This window comes from Dipodomys merriami, unplaced genomic scaffold (genome assembly GCF_024711535.1).
Source record: "Dipodomys merriami isolate MVZ:Mamm:240054 unplaced genomic scaffold, mDipMer1.0.p SCAF_15, whole genome shotgun sequence".
NCBI classification, from domain to species: Eukaryota; Metazoa; Chordata; class Mammalia; order Rodentia; family Heteromyidae; genus Dipodomys; species Dipodomys merriami.
Window position 1 is genome coordinate 33,179,888 of NW_027202826.1, and position 17,085 is coordinate 33,196,972.

Genomic DNA, 17,085 nt, shown 5'->3' on the forward strand with positions numbered 1-17,085 from the left:
AAAAACCCAGGACCAAATCTGCTGAATTCTATCATACCTTTAACAAAGAACACCAATATTACTCAATTTTTTTGCATGACACAGAAATGGAAGGAATACTTCCAAACTCATTGTACGAAGTATTTCACTCATCCTAAAAGAAAACATGAGGGGTGGGGGAAGAAAAATATAAACAAGTTTTGTTAAAAAAAAAAAAAAAAAAAAAAAAAAAAAGCACCATAGAACTCCCCTATCACCCAGCAATCCCACTTTTGGGCATTTACCCAAATGTTTACAAACAAGACCACACTAAAGCTATCAGCACAACTATGTTTATTGCAGCATTATTTACCATAGTTAAGATATGGAACCAACCCAGATGCCCCTCAGTAGATGAATGGATCAAGAAAATGTGGTATATATACACAATGGAATTCTATGCCTCCATCAGAAAGAATGACATTGCCCCATTTGTTAGGAAATGGAAAAAATTATATTAAGTGAAGTAAGCCAGGCCCAAAGAAACATAGGTCCCATGGTTTCCCTTATTTGTAATATCTAGTATATGTATGAGTCAAGTGGAAAAGGTCAGATAATGTGATGTCAGGAAAATGAACCCTGAGATATGTATTTTAATGTTTTTTTCTTTCATGCATGTGTTTCTAACGCATTTATAAGATTATCTCTTTGTTGCTTTGTATGTCCCTCCCCCACAGTATAACCCCTGCTTTCACTATATTTGATGCCAGTATAACTTGTGGAGGAGATGGGGAAAAACCAGTTGTTTAAGGATACAGGTGGACCTGTTGCAACAATGAGAAGTACAAGTTGTCATGTCCAAAACGAGCTTTACAACGTCGGTGGGGGGGGGGGGGAAGGGGGGGAAGGAGAAGGATTGGGATTGGAGGGGGAGGGGGGAGGCTGGGAAGGGATGTGAAGGGTAAACAAAGGAGGAGGCTGCAATGCTGGTAAGAAATGTACGCATTATCCTGCCCATGTAATTGTAACTCCTCTGTACAGTATGTTCACAAATAAAATTAAATTAAATTTAAAAAAAAGCACCAATGTACGATTTATAAATAAAATTCAGGTAAGCTAAACTAACAGCGTATGAAAAAAGACTTACTATAGGGAAGGAAGTTGGGAGAGGAAAAATGGGACAAAATGAGGGAGGGGTAACACGGTTTAGAAAGGAATGTGCTCATTACCTGACTTAGGTAAGTGTAAACCCTCTGTACATCACCTTTACAATACAATTTAAATTTTAAAAAAAGACTACAAGTTGGCTTCATTTTGAGGATACAATGATGGTTCAACATGCATAAATAAATGCAATGCAGTACATAAACTGAATCACAGACAAAAATCATATGATCATATGATTTTTATCTTATCACGATAAAAGAACTATAGAATCTAGGACTGTACCTCAATATAATAATGATTACTCTAAGAAATCTACAGATTCAATGCAACACCCATCACAATACTAATGAAATATAATAGTCAATCTAAAAATCTCATTTGGAATTATAGAAGACACTGAGTATCAAAAGTAACCAAACAAAATGAACAACACTGGAGATATTACAATAATGAACTTCCAATTATACTACAGAGATGTAGTAACAAAAACAGCACAGGGAACAAACCCACAGTAGGAGAGAAAGTCCTTTTGGTAGTTAGTAGAAGATAAGGATCTCAAGGACTTTCCACCCACAGTAGGAGAGAAAGTCCTTTTGGTAGTTAGTAGAAGATAAGGGTCTCAAGGACTTTCCTGCCTAGGCTGGCTTCAAACTGTGATCCTCAAATCTCAGCCTCCTGAGTAGCTAGCATTATAGGCATGAACCCAGAAAGTGGTGATTGCTTACCCCTGCAACTCAAAGACTTCTGTGAAGGCCAAATCTACTTCATGGAGAAGCCTTTCCATTAAAGTCCCCCGAAGCCAGGTGCTGGTGGCTTTTATCCCTAATCACCCAATAGCTAGAAGTGGAGGCCTAGCTCAAGTGAAGCGCACCAGCCTTGAGTGAAAAGGCACAGGGGCAGCACCCAGGTCTCAGGGATATGGCGCCTGGAGGGCCGCCAGCACCCGGATGGGGACGCCCTTGGTAGAGACAACAGATATATAGGTAACCATCCCTGCGGAGTTCGGTGAGTACCGCTGGAGGCACGAGACGGAAGGTGAGGAGGACAAACAGAGTGACTTACAAGACTTTGACAGAAGGGAAAGTGGCAGTACGCCAGTTCAGAGAAAGGCGTCGACATCTCTCGAGGACGACAGGAAACACGTTCGCTTCACAGCCTCACCAGGCCTAAGATACAGGGCGTGGGGTAGAAAGAAGCGACGTAAGTGCGGAGGGGGTGGGGGAGGAGGATGTGACAGGCGCATGCGCGGTAGGAAACCGTTGGTGATTGGCCGAGGCCGGCCCACGCGGTCACGTACTGGGCGGGTCCCGCAGGCCCACGTCGTTGTCAAAGCGGCTTTCGAAAGACGCGATTGGTGCTGCCGCGCGGCATGCTGGGCGCCGAGCAGCCTGAGGTGAGAGGTTGACGCCTGGAGGAGGAAGCCATGGCGGCGGCAGGCGGCAGCCGGCGAGCTCCCACCCCAGGCCTGCGGCTCGGCCTCCCTTTGACCACCCACTTGTCGGCAGTGGTGTCCAGTCGAGAGGACGACGAGGAGCACAACCTCGGGGGTGAGTTGCGGCTAAAGGCCGGGGGAGGGGGGGGGGGTGGGAGCAGCGGGGACGGACGTGGCTGTGGCGTTTTCTCGAATCTTCTGGACTTTGCTTCCACGCCTGAGAGGATGAAGAGGCTTCCGCCCTCCTCCCCAGCTCTGTGTTACATTCGACGGCAGGGATTTAGGATGGACCGTCTCAGTGGGTTAGAATAACAACAACAAACAAAAGAGGGGCCTGCTCGCATTGGCGTGAATGTGCGGAAAGTAAGCGCGTTGCGTGTTGGGGTCCCCCCCACCCACTTTTCATCTAGTCTTTTGTTTCCGTTTCCTGCCGACTTGGACGTGATTTGTAGATGATAAAATGTCTGGCGACAGTGACTGGTTTCAGAGTTCCAGGGTCCCTAGCTTTGCTCAGATGCTGAAAAAGAATTTACCAGTTCAACCACCAGCCCAGATGGCCACACCGCCCGCGGGATTTCCCTCAGAAACTGGCAGCCTGTCAAGCATGGCGTCTAAGGTTACACAAGTGACGGGTACGACTTCTTTTTCCTTTGAAGTGCCTCCATTTCCTTTTAAGAATCCTCTGAAAGTTCTCCCCATTCATTAGAGAGAAAAAGATGGATCTTTACTTCATTGTGACCTCCGCTCCCACCCAAAGCTGGCGTCTGTCTCCCAGATTATGTAGGAAACCTGTGAAGTTTTTCTTTCCCCGCTCCTTTGATGCTCATGTCACAATTTTAAATTGTCACACCCTCCACTGTGAAATGTGGCCTTGCCTTTTGTGAGATTGAGGTTGCAGGTGAAAGGAGGGGGCTTGGAGGCTGATTTGGATTCTACATATTATTTAAGTATTAGAAAGTAAGGACAAATATATACTTTGAGAAAATTTGAGTGAATTGGAATGAAAATAATTATATGAGAAGGGTAGGCATATCAAACAGTATAAAACAGTGGTTTTTGAAAGAAGGAACTGAGCTATGGGTCTAACAGATCTAGATTTATGTCTTAGCTCTCTCCATTTTAAGCCTTAGTGACATCATTTGTAAAAAAAAAAAAAAGGGCACACCTTCTGATGACCTTGACATTGCTAAGATTCCATGCTTCTTGGATACCATTTAGGATACCATAGTAATATCACTTCTTTGTAAAATTAGTATTCCAAAGGATACAATGAAATATCAGATTGTGCATGTCACATGTTCTAGAATTATTTAGTAGAAACATGCCAAATAATATAATGAGGTAACATAGTGCACTAGTCACATGGTACCAGAGTTGTTTAATAGAAACAAAAATCTAATGAAAAAATGTATCACTAAGCATATCTTTGATTTTTAAAGAGGATTTAGTGTTTTAGCTCATTTTTTTAACTTAATTGACCAATGTGAACATTTGTTTTAGGCAATTTTCCAGAACCATTGCTTTCCAAAGGTCTTTCATCTGTTTCAAATCCTGTCCTTCCTCCAAAAAAAATACCTAAAGAATTTATAGTGAAATACAAACGTGGAGAGATAAATCCTGTGTCAGCCTTGCACCAGTTTGCCCAAATGCAGCGAGTTCAGCTTGACCTTAAGGAAACTGTAACCACAGGCAAGTCTTAAGTTGTTTTGGTCAAGTCGATATGGGAAAACCTTTTTCCATTACAAATGGAACATTTGGTAGTACACGTGCTCACTGCATTCAGTATTAGTGCTAAATAACTACTGTACACTTTGACAGATATATATAAGAAACCTTGTGCTTTTTGCTTTAGCATAAAATATAAAATATACATAACTCAAATATACAAAAATAGTTATAATTTTTGTGTGTGTGACTAGATGAACTTAAGTCAGACACAAGGATTATTTTGTGGTGTATATACTTCCTTGCAATAAAAATGCTTTCCTTGTCAGGCGTGGGTAGCTCATACCTGTAATCCTAGCTACTCAGTAAGCTGAGATCTGTGTTTTGAGGCCAGCCCAGACAGAAAAGTGACACTCTTACTTGTAGTAAACTATTCAAAAAGCTGGAAGTGGTGCTGTAGCGCAAGTGGTAGAACACTAACCTTGAGCACAAAGATGCTCAGGAACAGCACCCAGGCCTTGAATTTAAGCCCCAGGACTGTCAAAAAAAAATGTATATTCCTGGTAATGGTAGATATTTGTATTAATGAAATTGATCTTATGAAAAGGAAAAAACTGTGGCCAAATTTAGCCACTGAAACTCAAACATTTTATAGGTAAACAGCAATTACTTTATGTACGGACTATTTGTTATTCTTTAAACCCCCTACCTGAAGAATCTCCTATCATGTAGTTACTTTCCTAAAACACACAAAGGTAAATTAGCTTTTAAAATTTTCATGTTACTAGACATTATGAATCTCAAATCTGATATCTTTGTGAAAGAATTTAAAGTTATTGAAATTTTAGTGAAGATTGTCACAATGATGTAAAATTTTAATATATTATTTTGAATAAATTACTAGTAAATTTAATGTGACAAAAATTTTTAAATGTAGAAAGTTTTACAAAAATGCATTTTTGTAATGGCAACAATGGCTTAATCTCTATTTAAGTCAATAGTTTTCTTGCATTATATTCAGATCACCATTGAAAAATATAGGTTCTTAGTCACAGAAAGGAGGAGGGAGTTAGGGAGAAAGGGAAAAATGACCGAAAAAAATCTTAACTGTCTGAAGAAAACTACTCAAAAACATGATCCCATTCATTGTTAATGGTGTTCATTCTGTATTCAAAGTATTGTTTATTATTGAGAGCAGTGTGTTGTCAGTATTTTAGAAGAATACTACCTATGATTTAGAACCATATTAATTTGGGTTATAAGCAGAATGAAGCTCAAAGCTCAGCTCAACAGAACAATTACTAACTTATGTGTAGTATTCCATGCATGAGAATCATGTGAGCTACTTGTTAAGTATACTAATTATTCTCTGGCTCAATAAATTTGTATTGGAACACAGGTGATTATAAAGGAAGGAATTGGGGAAACTGAGGTATGAGATCATGGGAGGATGCTGTCAGGAATTCCTGGTAATTGGTATAATGTGATTGTTAATCTGAGGAACTAAAATAATGAGGCTTAATTGCAGAGATATTGAAACTAACCATCCATAACCAAACAATATAGAGATTAGGCTCCTAATTGCAGCAAGTAAAGCTTGAAAAAATCTGTGACCTATGAATTTAGGAGATTATTTCATTTTTCATCTGATAAATAAAAAGTAACTGTGTAAAAGCAAATCTGGGCATTTTGGACCAAACATTCTTTTTAATTCTTTAGGATCTACTTTTGTATTTCAGTTTTTCTTGTGGACTTTCTTGTACAACTGAGCTGTAGTAGATTAAGTTGCTTACCTTGGTGCTGTTTATGTTCTGTAGCTGATAAAAGTATTATGACAATCAAAAGACACAAGATGTTCTACTTGTAGTGGGATTCTCTTACTTGGCTTTCTTGCTCCATAGCTAGTTCACTTGAGACATGCCTTCAGCCCAACATTTTTGCTGGTTACATGGAGGCAGAGGCTCAAAGACTTTTTGCCCTCGTCTGGCCTGGAACTTTGATCTAATAGGTCTCAGCCTCCCGAGTAGCTAGAATTACAGCTATAGCACTCTGTTGTAATGAAGTTTTTAAAGAGGAGAAGGGTGTTCCAAGAAGTCTACATTTTACTGATTGTTTAATAGATATTTGGTGCTATTGGTAAACATAACTTCCCCGTGTATGACCTGTTTATTGAAGTTGGTTCTTTATGCTCAGAACTAGTTCAAGGGCTCATCTGGCTATAGTTTTAATCCTTATTAGCCCTACAAAAAGACTGATATTTTAGTTTTTTCTTATAATTACTTTATACTTTTATTTGAAAGACGCTATCCAAAATAGCTTCTTTTTAGTTGGGATTTTAGACTAAATAGTTTTCCAGGATTTTTATACTGAATTGTTTCCCCAGATGCAGAAATGTTTTTCAGCAATATACTTTGTGGTTTACACCTGAAATACTAGCTACTCAGGGGACTGAGAACTCAGGAAGGGCAATTTAGAACCAACCTGGGCATCAGAGTCTGTGAGTTAACTACCAAAAAAACTGAAGTAGAGCTGTGACTTAAATGGTAGAATAGCACTAATCTTGAGCAAAAGAGCTCAGGGACAACACCCAGGCCTTGAGTTCAAGCCCCAGGATAGCACCAAAAATTTTTCAAAATAATATATACACACCCAGAGTGAATTATTGTAGCAGTCATTGTAAGTTCTTTTTCAAGGTAATGTTATGGGACCGTACTTTGCTTTTTGTGCTGTGGTGGATGGTATTCAATACAAGACTGGACTGGGACAAAATAAGAAGGAGTCGAGATCCAATGCAGCAAAATTAGCTCTTGATGAGCTTCTACAATTGGATGAACCTGAACCACGAGTTATAGAATCATCAGGTAAATTGTTCTTGATTATAAAGTATCTGAAAAAATGGTCATCTTCCAGAAGGAATGATAGATTTATGTTAATCAAGTTACTTAGCAGCTACAAAATAAGTTACAGAATTTGAATAAATACCTTTTAGGCATACTTAATACTAGTTAAAATGCCGGTACATATTTCAGCACCAAAAGATACAATCATACTGCTACACTGACTGCCTATTTTATTAATGGGCCCAGGTACTGAAAAGTGGTTTTTTCCCTGTCATTTATTGGATTCATATTGTGCATGTAACCTTGTACATCTAATACTATATGTTTGTGCAGTTTATCCGAGCTGAGTTTAGTAAATAGTAGTTGCTTGAGAAAATGGTCAAAAAGAGGTTGAATAGTAAATAGATTAAGGATGAAATCTTAATTAGTTTGCTGATAGTAGCATTGGTCAACCTTGGAAGACATTTTTTTGCCCTTTAGACCTCTTTCATTTGCAAGGTCACAACAGTGCTAGTAATTATATTCTATGGTTTTCATTAGGTTTATAAATAAATGAATGAGCAATGTTAAGACTTATATGCAACCGAATGAGTATTAAATGTCAGTGAATTTGAAGATTATGTTAACATGTTTTTGCCACTACGCATGTTAGATTACATTTTGGTTTGCCCTTAAATGAGACAATTAAAAAGAAAAATGTATACATTTGATGTTATATGGTAATAATAAACTTACTCTTTTTAAGATTACATTCCTACGAATTTTTGGCTTTTTTAGGCTAGTAGCTGCTTTCTATTTCTTAATATTTAAGGTCTGTGGTTTTTTGGCTCAGTTGAATTCTACTTAAAGCAATTTAGAATTCTGGTTTTTGGGTTTTTTTTTTTTTTTTTTTTTTTTTTTTTTTTTTTTTTTTTAGGTCCAGTTGTGGGGCCTGAACTCTGGGCCTGGGCGCTGTCCCTCAGCTCTTCAGCTCAAGGCTAGCGCTCTACCAACTTTGAGCCACAGCGCCACTTCCGGCTTTTTTCTTTTTGCTTATGTGGTGCTGAGGAATCGAACCCAGGGCCTCATGCATGCAAGGCAAGCGCTCTACCACTGAGCCACCTTCCCAGCCCTCTGTTAAATTTTGATATATATGCAGTCTTATTTTTTCAGTGTGTCATATTTTGATAAGTACTTGGAATATTTTCTTGATTTTTATAATTCTTGTTCACTATATTTCTGATTTATTAATATGCTTAGTCCATATATAATGATTTAAGTGTTAACACCAGGAATATATTTTTCCTTACAATAGGTTGATTCATTTTCTCCACTTTGCTTAACTGCAGAGTGCATTGGTATATACCTTTTTAACTAAAAAATAACATGTTAATATAAAATTACTTTTATCCTATTGTATCATGTCTATGAATGTATTTTCTATCTTTATTTTTAATACTTGATAGTGTTACTTCTAGCTACTTTTGTGTATATTCTATTTTTATTTTCAAAAATAATTTTCTATTAGGTGTAGGATTAGATTGCATTTTTGACATAAAGAATATTTTAATTAAAAGTTTGTATTATGACTACTTTCTTATTTTTTTGTCATACAGGGATTTTCTTTTTTCTCTTCAAAATATTTAGAAGGTAATGATTGTAACTATAAAAAGTTAACTTTCTAATTTGAAATCAATTTTGACAATTTGGAGTCCAGGCATTAACATCAAATAATGTACCTATCTTTACCAGCTTTTAGATTTTTCTCATTCTGTGTTCCACATTGTATTATACTGAAATTCAGAAATTTGCATAATTAATAACAAAAATAGCAATGAGTTTATCAAAACTGAGCTCATGACCCAGCAATAACAGATACATTTAAAAAATCGCTTTGGATTACTATTATTACACAATAATAAAGTACCATCTGTTTGGAACATTGAAGTTTCATGTTTTGTTATGTTTTTGTCTTATTTATTAGGTCCTCCTCCTATCCCTGCAGAACCTGTTGTTGCGCCTGAACCAGCATATGTTTCAAAAGTACATTATGGTAGGAAAATTTTTCGTGTTTTTTTATAGATTATTTCAACTAAAATTATAATTAAATAGGTATATTTATGAAAATGCAAATGAATTTTTATTGAAATCTTTTGTACTTCTACAAAGAGAAAAATTCCATTCTATAGTTTTATAGAATTGAGAGAAGTAGGGAATAAGAAATGGAGAGCATGGGTTAAGGAGTTTTTTATCTTACAAGAAGGTAGTTTGTGAAGTTCATATAAATGCTATTTTGGGAATTCTTTGCTGTAGTGGTTTTATCATTAATGAAAACCAATGGTTTCATTACAGTGGCACACACCTGTTAACCCAGCACTGGGACGGCTGAGGCAGGAGGATTTCAGGTTCAAGATCAGCCTGGGATACATAGAGAAACCTTGTCTTAAAACAACAAAAGCAAATGCTTGATGGTCATCTGGCACTCAAACTTTGCATAATCTATTCACTTTCTTTTAATGGCAGTTATTAGTTGCTTAAACTCAAGAGACTACAGCTTTAAGTTACTAGTTTTGTGATGTATAGGCAGTTGCTTCAGTTCCCTTAATTTTACTTTGTAAAATTGCCATCATGGTGATTACCCTGTAGACTTAATGTGAGGGTAAAATAATCCAAACGTGAAATACTTGTACTCCCTTCCTGGCTCTCAGTAGCTTCTCACTAAATCATACTTGGATTGTTATATTGTAACATCTTATCACATGCAATATTGAATGATAGTTCCGTTTTTTACCTGATAGACTATTATTTCCTGAAAAACGGGGCATTTGTTTTTAATTTCTACATTGTGACATGTTAAAAACATGTCATATTTTGAACTTAAGCTTAGAGTCGTTGTAAAATGGAAAAGAGCTTCTTTCATTTTCCAGGCCTGGAATGTAGGATTTGGAAAGTTTGGAGGATGTTTATTCAAGCTTAGTCTTCTGGGTTTGTCTGAGACAAAGAAAATGTGTGCACATTTGTGTATTTGAATGGAATGAAAGCATTGACCAAGGAAAACAAACACATTCAGAAGTCAAAATCCAATAGTCAGGTATTATCACTTGACAAAAGAATGGATGAACAAAAGAGCAATCAGGGATGACAGTAGTCATCTCTTTATTATGGAGAGGCTCTTGTCTTTCCTTCAAGTTCTGTGGACATTTTTAATGACTAAAGGAGCAGAATCTCAAGAACTGATAAATAATATAGCTTGCTATTATCTTGGGAAAACAGGTTTTTGAGGAAGAGATAATGTGTACTTTAAAAAAATAAAAGTCAAGACCAGTTTGGAAGGTCCAGGTCAGGAATCAAGTGAAGAAAATATCAGACTTTATTGGTAAAACAAGAATTTGAATGTTACTCTTTTGAAGGAAAAACAGTTGAATACCTCATGTTGACCTAGTTATCAAGGTGATTGTTATTTAACAGCCTAACTACTTGACTATGTATTTCCAGTTAGACAATATCTTCATTTAAAAATAGTGATATTAGCCAGGCACTGGTGGCTAATGCCTGTAATCCTAGCTACTCAGGAGGTTGTGATTGGAGGATTGTGGTCCAAAGCCAGCTTCCCTTGAGCAAAAAAGCTCAAGGGCAGTGCGTAGGCTCCTGAGTTCAAGCCCCATGATTGGTACAAAAATAAAGTAACAGTGATAGGGTTAAGTTGCTTATGAACCTGAATTCCACTTGAAATTTGTGGTCGAAGAAATGGAGTGAAATAATTTTGAATGTGACTTTTGTTTATCTTATCCTTCATTCATAATAATTTGTAAAACCTTAATGTGCTCAACAACTAGTAGACATGTATAGAGGAAACATACTTGCTATGCATTTTCTCACTCAGATGTTGAGAGGAGATATATTTAGTGAACATTTTGTTTGATGTATCCTCAGTATTTATTGTTTGTTCTAAGATTAAGAGATTTGTTGGTACATTTGGAGGGTTTTGTTTTGTCTTTTGAGGATTAAACAAAAGGCCTTGCACATGCTGGGAAGTACTTCACCACCCAGCTGTGTCCCATCTACTATTGCCTTTGTTCTATCTACATCTGCCTTTACTATCTCCCACCAAGTAAATGCCAACAGTGGGCTTTAGCATGATATCAGATTTTATTTTTTTGTTGATGTATGTATATATTTATAGGTTATTATCAAAATACTTACATGAAACTAATCAATAGTGATTTTGTGTCTAAAGAGGAAAATTTGTGAGTTTTTTTTAAAGGAATATAGTTTATAAAATTGACTGGGGGCATGAGTCAAGTGCCTGCCTAGCAAGCGTGAGGCCTTGAATTCAAAACCTTTATTGAAAAAAATATATAAAAAAGGGAAGTTGATTTTCTGTACTATGAGTTTTTGTGATAAACAGCCAATCAATTCATTCTACTTGTATCACGGCTTCACTTTGTGACTAATTTTGTGACTCTTTGTCAACTTTTTTTAATTTTCACTTTTTTACCACAGAGTGCTAATAGTAATAAAGAAAAATCCATGTTTAAATGAGACATGTAAATGACTGTAATGTTTAGTTAACAGAATTTTGCTCAAGGCTGCTAATGTTGTACTTTCAGTGTTTGTGTGCCTTTAGAGGGTAACAGTTACTAAGCAAGTGAAAATTAAAATGAATAGGCATGGGATATGTGCTTGTAATCCCAGCATTCAGAATGTACATACAGGAGTTGAAAGAAACCTTAGGTACAGAACAAGTTTCAGCCAGTCTGGGCTACATAGAAAGACCCTGTCTCCAAAAAACAAAAACAAAATGTGTAATTGAAATTACACAGCAAACACTGTTGCTTTTTATCTTAGAAAATTATCTCTTGAACTGTGAACCAAATTAATAGACTACTAGTATCTGCTGTGAAATGTCAACGATCATCCACTGATGTATAGCCACACTTTGACAAACACTATATGATTCTGTGTTTTCTTGTTCTCTTGAGCAGTAATCTTTCACTACAAACAAACCGTTGTATATATACTCCAGAGCCCTATCCTAAAATCTCAAGCTCTGTCATATTTCAAGTCAAAATAACACTACAACTTGGGTGGCTTGTTGTGTATTCTTCCTTACAAGCTATTGCATAGTAATCCTAGTTGCTTAGAATTACTTTTAACCATAGAGGTTAAGGAGTTTTTTAATTGAAATATGAAACTATACTGAATTTAAATGCCTAATTTTTGCATTGGTTCTATTTGGAGTAGATGCTAGCGTATTTTGGTTTTCATAATTATTGAGGAGCACAACTGTTCCTACATCAATGAGATATAGGTCAATTTTGCAATGTGTGGGACAGTTCTATTAATAAAGAATTACTGGCTGGGCACTGGTGGCTCGTGCCTGTGTCCTAGCTACTTAGGAGGCTGAGATCTGAGGATCACAGTTTAAAGCCAGTCTGGCATCCATGAGATTCTTATCTCCAATAAACCACCAGAAAACTGGAAGTGATACTGTGGCTCAAATGATAGGGTACTAGCCTTGAGCTGAAGAGCTGAGAGACAGTGCCCAGGCCCAAAGTTCAAGCCCTGTGACGTACAAAAAAAATTACCTTGTCTCATGAGATTTGAATATCTTTTTAAGTTAAACTCTATAAAATATAAATCATTACCCCTCTAGTAAGCATGCAATACTGACCTAGCTTTTTATAAATCTAAGAAATCTTAAGAAAAAGCACAATGTTCTTCAATTTCATACTGCTTTTGATTCTCTTTTCTAGAAGGGAGGCATGTCCAGTATGCAAAGATTTCACATATTGTTAAAGAAACATTTAATCAGTTAATTTCTAGCCAGTCACAGTATCTGAAATGTTGCAGTTCATTGGCTGCTTTTGTAATTGAAAGAGGTAAGTCCAGATATTTGGGATATGTTTGTAAAAATGATCTTAATGGTATGATTAATATTTAATTTTGTCTTTTCTTCTATAGTCAGTAATGTTGTTTCTAAGTAATCTTTTCATGTAGACATGACATTAGACACTAAAGAATGCTGACCAGAAACTAGCAAACAACTGCAAAATTAACACTGTAATATTTTAAACTTTGTGTGGGACCTATTACTGTCCCCAAAGCTAATCCTTATAACACTGACAAGATAGCTATAAAAATCACCCTTTTTTGCATTTTCAAAGAAACAATCAAAATGTTCAAGTAAATATTCTTCTGTACATTATTTTTTTGTGATTCTGTTTTAATCTCTTTTCATCCTTTATGTTCTGGGTTGATAACTGTACTTCATATTAATCTCTTAATTACAAGTTATAGATTATACTAAAATAATTTTATATTTGATTCCTCTTGCTTTTTTTCATGTAGGTGGAAAGAGAAAGTCTTAAGTTGATAAGTTGATGTGTTTAAGCAGTAATTGATACCCAACAATTTTAGAAAAGATTATAGGAATTAACTGTTCTGGGGAATCATAATTTTAGTGGCTGTGATGGAGTTATCTGTGTTAGAGTTTAGATGTACATGAGCTGAAAGGAGAAAATATTTTTACAAATTTGTGTGATATGCTGGATGTGATAGCTTGTTTGTAATTCCAGCTCCTTGAAAAGTGCAGAGATTTGGAGAGTCTGCAGGCCACAGCCAGCCCATGCAAAATATTAGTAAATAATTTTCTCAACCAATAAGCTGGATGTAGTGGTTTGCCCTATTGTAGGATATGTAAATAGGAGGAATGTGATCTAGAACAGTTGGGGGAAAAAAATCTTGAGCCTTTATTCAAAAACTAAAACAAGGCATGGGGGTATAGCCCAATGGGTAGAGTGCCTGCTTAACAAGCATGAAGAGCCTATGTTCAAACTTAAGTACAAAAAATAAGTACAATAACATAAAGGTAACAACAGAAGATAAAGTGAGATGAATAAAAATAGCATTATTTCAAGTTTATCTAGGAGAAGAGAGGTTCTGTATTAACAGCGATTTTGAAAGCTGTGTGGAAAATATAATGAGAATAATCTTTTAAAAGCATGATCAAATTTGTAATATGGATTGGAAAACCTGAGTGAAATCAAATGAACATTCCAAGAGCAGCTCACACAATCTACATATTTTAAATGTATTCTAAAATTTTAATTGTATCCATAAGAACCTTTCAAACTTGAATGTTCTTTTCTGCCATGCCACTAACTCTGTGTATTTCCCACATTGTATCCTTCATCTTTGCTGTGATAATGAAAGATTATCTTCCTACGGGCTGATGCCCCCATTTAAGTTGTATTTTATTCTCACATCTTGAGTTCAATTTTTTTATTATTCTACCCCCCCACTTTTCCCTTCATTATTAAACAATAGTTTCTTCTTGGAGCATTACAGATCAAATTAGTTGAGTTCCTGGCTACACTGTTTCTCTTAAAGCTTACATCACTTTTATTCCAGAACTTCCATTGTCACTATATATGATTCAATTTAAGGAAAGGCTAATAGGCTATATTACTGATGCATATGCAGTATTCTAGTCTCAGGGTCATATCTGATCAGAAATGAAAGAAGAATTTTTGATTAGGTATTCCAAATAATATATATTTGCTTTTATCTTTTCAGTAGCACAGGAAACCTACCTGCCCAAACTACTGTCCTAATAATTAAGCTCTCCTTTAAACTTTGCACCTTTCTACTTCATTTAATCCTAGTCATTGTTTCCTTAATTTTAGAACCAAACTTAATCAGGAAGTTAAGGCCATTATGTTTATTCCTAACTCCAATTTAGCTTTTTTTCTCTGCTTCTTGGAGATTGCTTTTGTCAAACTGCCTGTTGCTAAAATGTGAAATTCAGTTTGGCATCTAGTCACTCAGCTTTCCAGAACATTAACTGCAATTGTACTTTACCTTTCTTTTTCTAGCATAGTCCTCTTCCCATTGAGCTATGATCTTCCTATTTCTCTACTCAACATTAGGCTGGAGTTTAACAAATAAAGTATATTATTAAATACATTTAGTAATCAATGCTGTATATCAGGTCTTCAAACCTTACTCATTTTATAATTGTAAATGCGCCCTTTTACCACTATATCCCTATTTCACCCACTTGTGGCCACTTCTGCCTGTCTTCTATTCTTAATCTTTCTAGATTGCATACAGAAGCAAGATGATTTATTTCTGGGTTCATCCATGTTCTTGCAAATGAAGGATTTCTTTATTTTTGACTGTTTAGGTACCTTGGCTATTGTGAATAATGTAGCAATGAGCATGGGAGTTTAGGTAATTCTTCAGGATCTTTTCATGTCTTTTATGTACCCAGAGTGAAATTACTAGATCATGTAGTGGTTCTGTTTTTACTTTTTGAGCATTCTCCACAGTTTTCTACAATGGCACCAATATAATATATATTTTCCTCAGTACTGTCTAATACTTCCCTTTATCAACATCCTTGGTAAAATGTGTTTCGATTTTTTTTTGGGGGGGGGTGTCTGTTGTGGGGCTTGAACTCTGGGCTGTACCTGCTCTCTTCAGCTAAAGGTGAGCACTCTACCACTTGACCAAGCGTGCCACTTACGGTTTTCTGGTGGGAAATTGGAGATAAGAGTCTCAGGAATTTTCCCGCCTGGGCTGGCTTTGAACCATGATGCTCAGATCTCAGCCGCCTTAGTAGCTAGGATTACAGGTGTGAGCCATCAGTGCCCGGCAAAATGTTTTTGACAATTAGCATCCTAATCATAGATTTGGACGACATCTCATAGAGGTTGTGTTTCTGCGTCTGATTTGGACAGTGTCTCTTCATATTTCAATTTTTTTTGCTATTGCATTATTGGATATTGACCATATATTGGCAATATTGAGGATATTTTTCATTTATATGATTGTGTACTTTGAGGAAAGGAATGAGATCTTGAAATGTAACCTCAAGTGGGTTTTAACTTTTATTATCTTCCATAGCTTCCTCGTAGCTTTTAGTTAAAATCAACAAACTCTTCATAGCATGGAGAGAGAGAGAGAGAGAGAGAGGAGAGAGAGAGGAGACACACACACACACCCTACCCCCACCTTCACCCCCCCCCTTTCTTTAACCTCATCTAAACCACTCCCTGCATCCTACTGATGGGAGCAGAGCAGCTATATTAGTCTTTGTTCTGCATGGTAATATTGTGCTCTTTCTTTTGACTGGAACTCTTCTTGTCTCATCTTCAAATTTTAGCTATTTGGAAAAGGATTCAGCACTTGTTCTGGCATGAAGCAATCTTTTCCCTTAGTAGTTCCATTTGTGTTTCTTTCAAAGCAGTTAATACAACTTGAGTTTTGCTTAGTCTTTTTCTTTTCTTTGTCTCTGCAGAAACTGGAATTTTATTTCCATTTTTGTGCCAATAAATTTTACCCAACTGGAAATGAAGACTTAGAGGTGGAGATGGAACATAGGAGTTTAGAATAACTTGTTACTGTTTACCTTTTTCTTTCACAGCTGGACATCATGAGGTTGTAGCTATTGGCACGGGTGAATACAATTATAGCCAGAGCATTAAGCCAAATGGAAGAGTGTTGCATGACACACATGCAATTGTTACAGCAAGAAGGTCTCTCCTTAGGTAAAGTAACAGATATATTTCATGCCTTTAACTCTTGATGCTTTTAGTTCATAGTTGTCATATGTAAAGGCCTTTAGTTAAAATGGTATATTCCTGACCAGTGAGCCAGGGAAATGAAAGAAAAAAAGGACTGTTTATATGTGGACTGTTTAACATAAGTAAAATGACACACAAAAGTCTCTTAGAAGGGCATATGAGACATTATTTTCATATTACCTTTGGAGTCACTGTCATGGTAATTGTAATGTCCAGTTGTATGGATTTTAATGGCTTCCATTAAGTCTTATAAAGTAAAATGTAAGAATACTCGTCTTTCAAAAAATAAAATGCCATATTTTCTTACTGACTAAAGTTATTAAAAAGTGAAGTTTTAGATTTGTCCCAAGTAAGCTTGATCTCATTTGTATCTAAATTAGCCATGCTTCTCCAAAGAAAGCATTCGTGAGATCCATGTATTGCTTTCATTTATGAGGTTTGTGTATTGTTTACA

General features: G+C 36.3%; 1 protein-coding gene across 1 annotated transcript in view; it reads left to right on the forward strand.

Annotated features, from left to right (window-relative positions):
- Nucleotides 1–2,477: 2,477 nt before the first annotated feature.
- The window catches only part of Adad1 (adenosine deaminase domain containing 1), a 30,016-nt gene continuing 15,408 nt past the window's right edge, over nucleotides 2,478–17,085 (forward strand). The window contains exons 1-7 of the mRNA XM_070022552.1: nucleotides 2,478–2,672; nucleotides 3,010–3,189; nucleotides 4,058–4,246; nucleotides 6,916–7,083; nucleotides 9,026–9,094; nucleotides 12,798–12,923; nucleotides 16,472–16,595. Of these exons, the coding sequence (XP_069878653.1) occupies nucleotides 2,549–2,672; nucleotides 3,010–3,189; nucleotides 4,058–4,246; nucleotides 6,916–7,083; nucleotides 9,026–9,094; nucleotides 12,798–12,923; nucleotides 16,472–16,595 (980 nt within the window). The 5' untranslated portion in view covers nucleotides 2,478–2,548. The remainder of the gene's footprint in view (nucleotides 2,673–3,009; nucleotides 3,190–4,057; nucleotides 4,247–6,915; nucleotides 7,084–9,025; nucleotides 9,095–12,797; nucleotides 12,924–16,471; nucleotides 16,596–17,085) is intronic.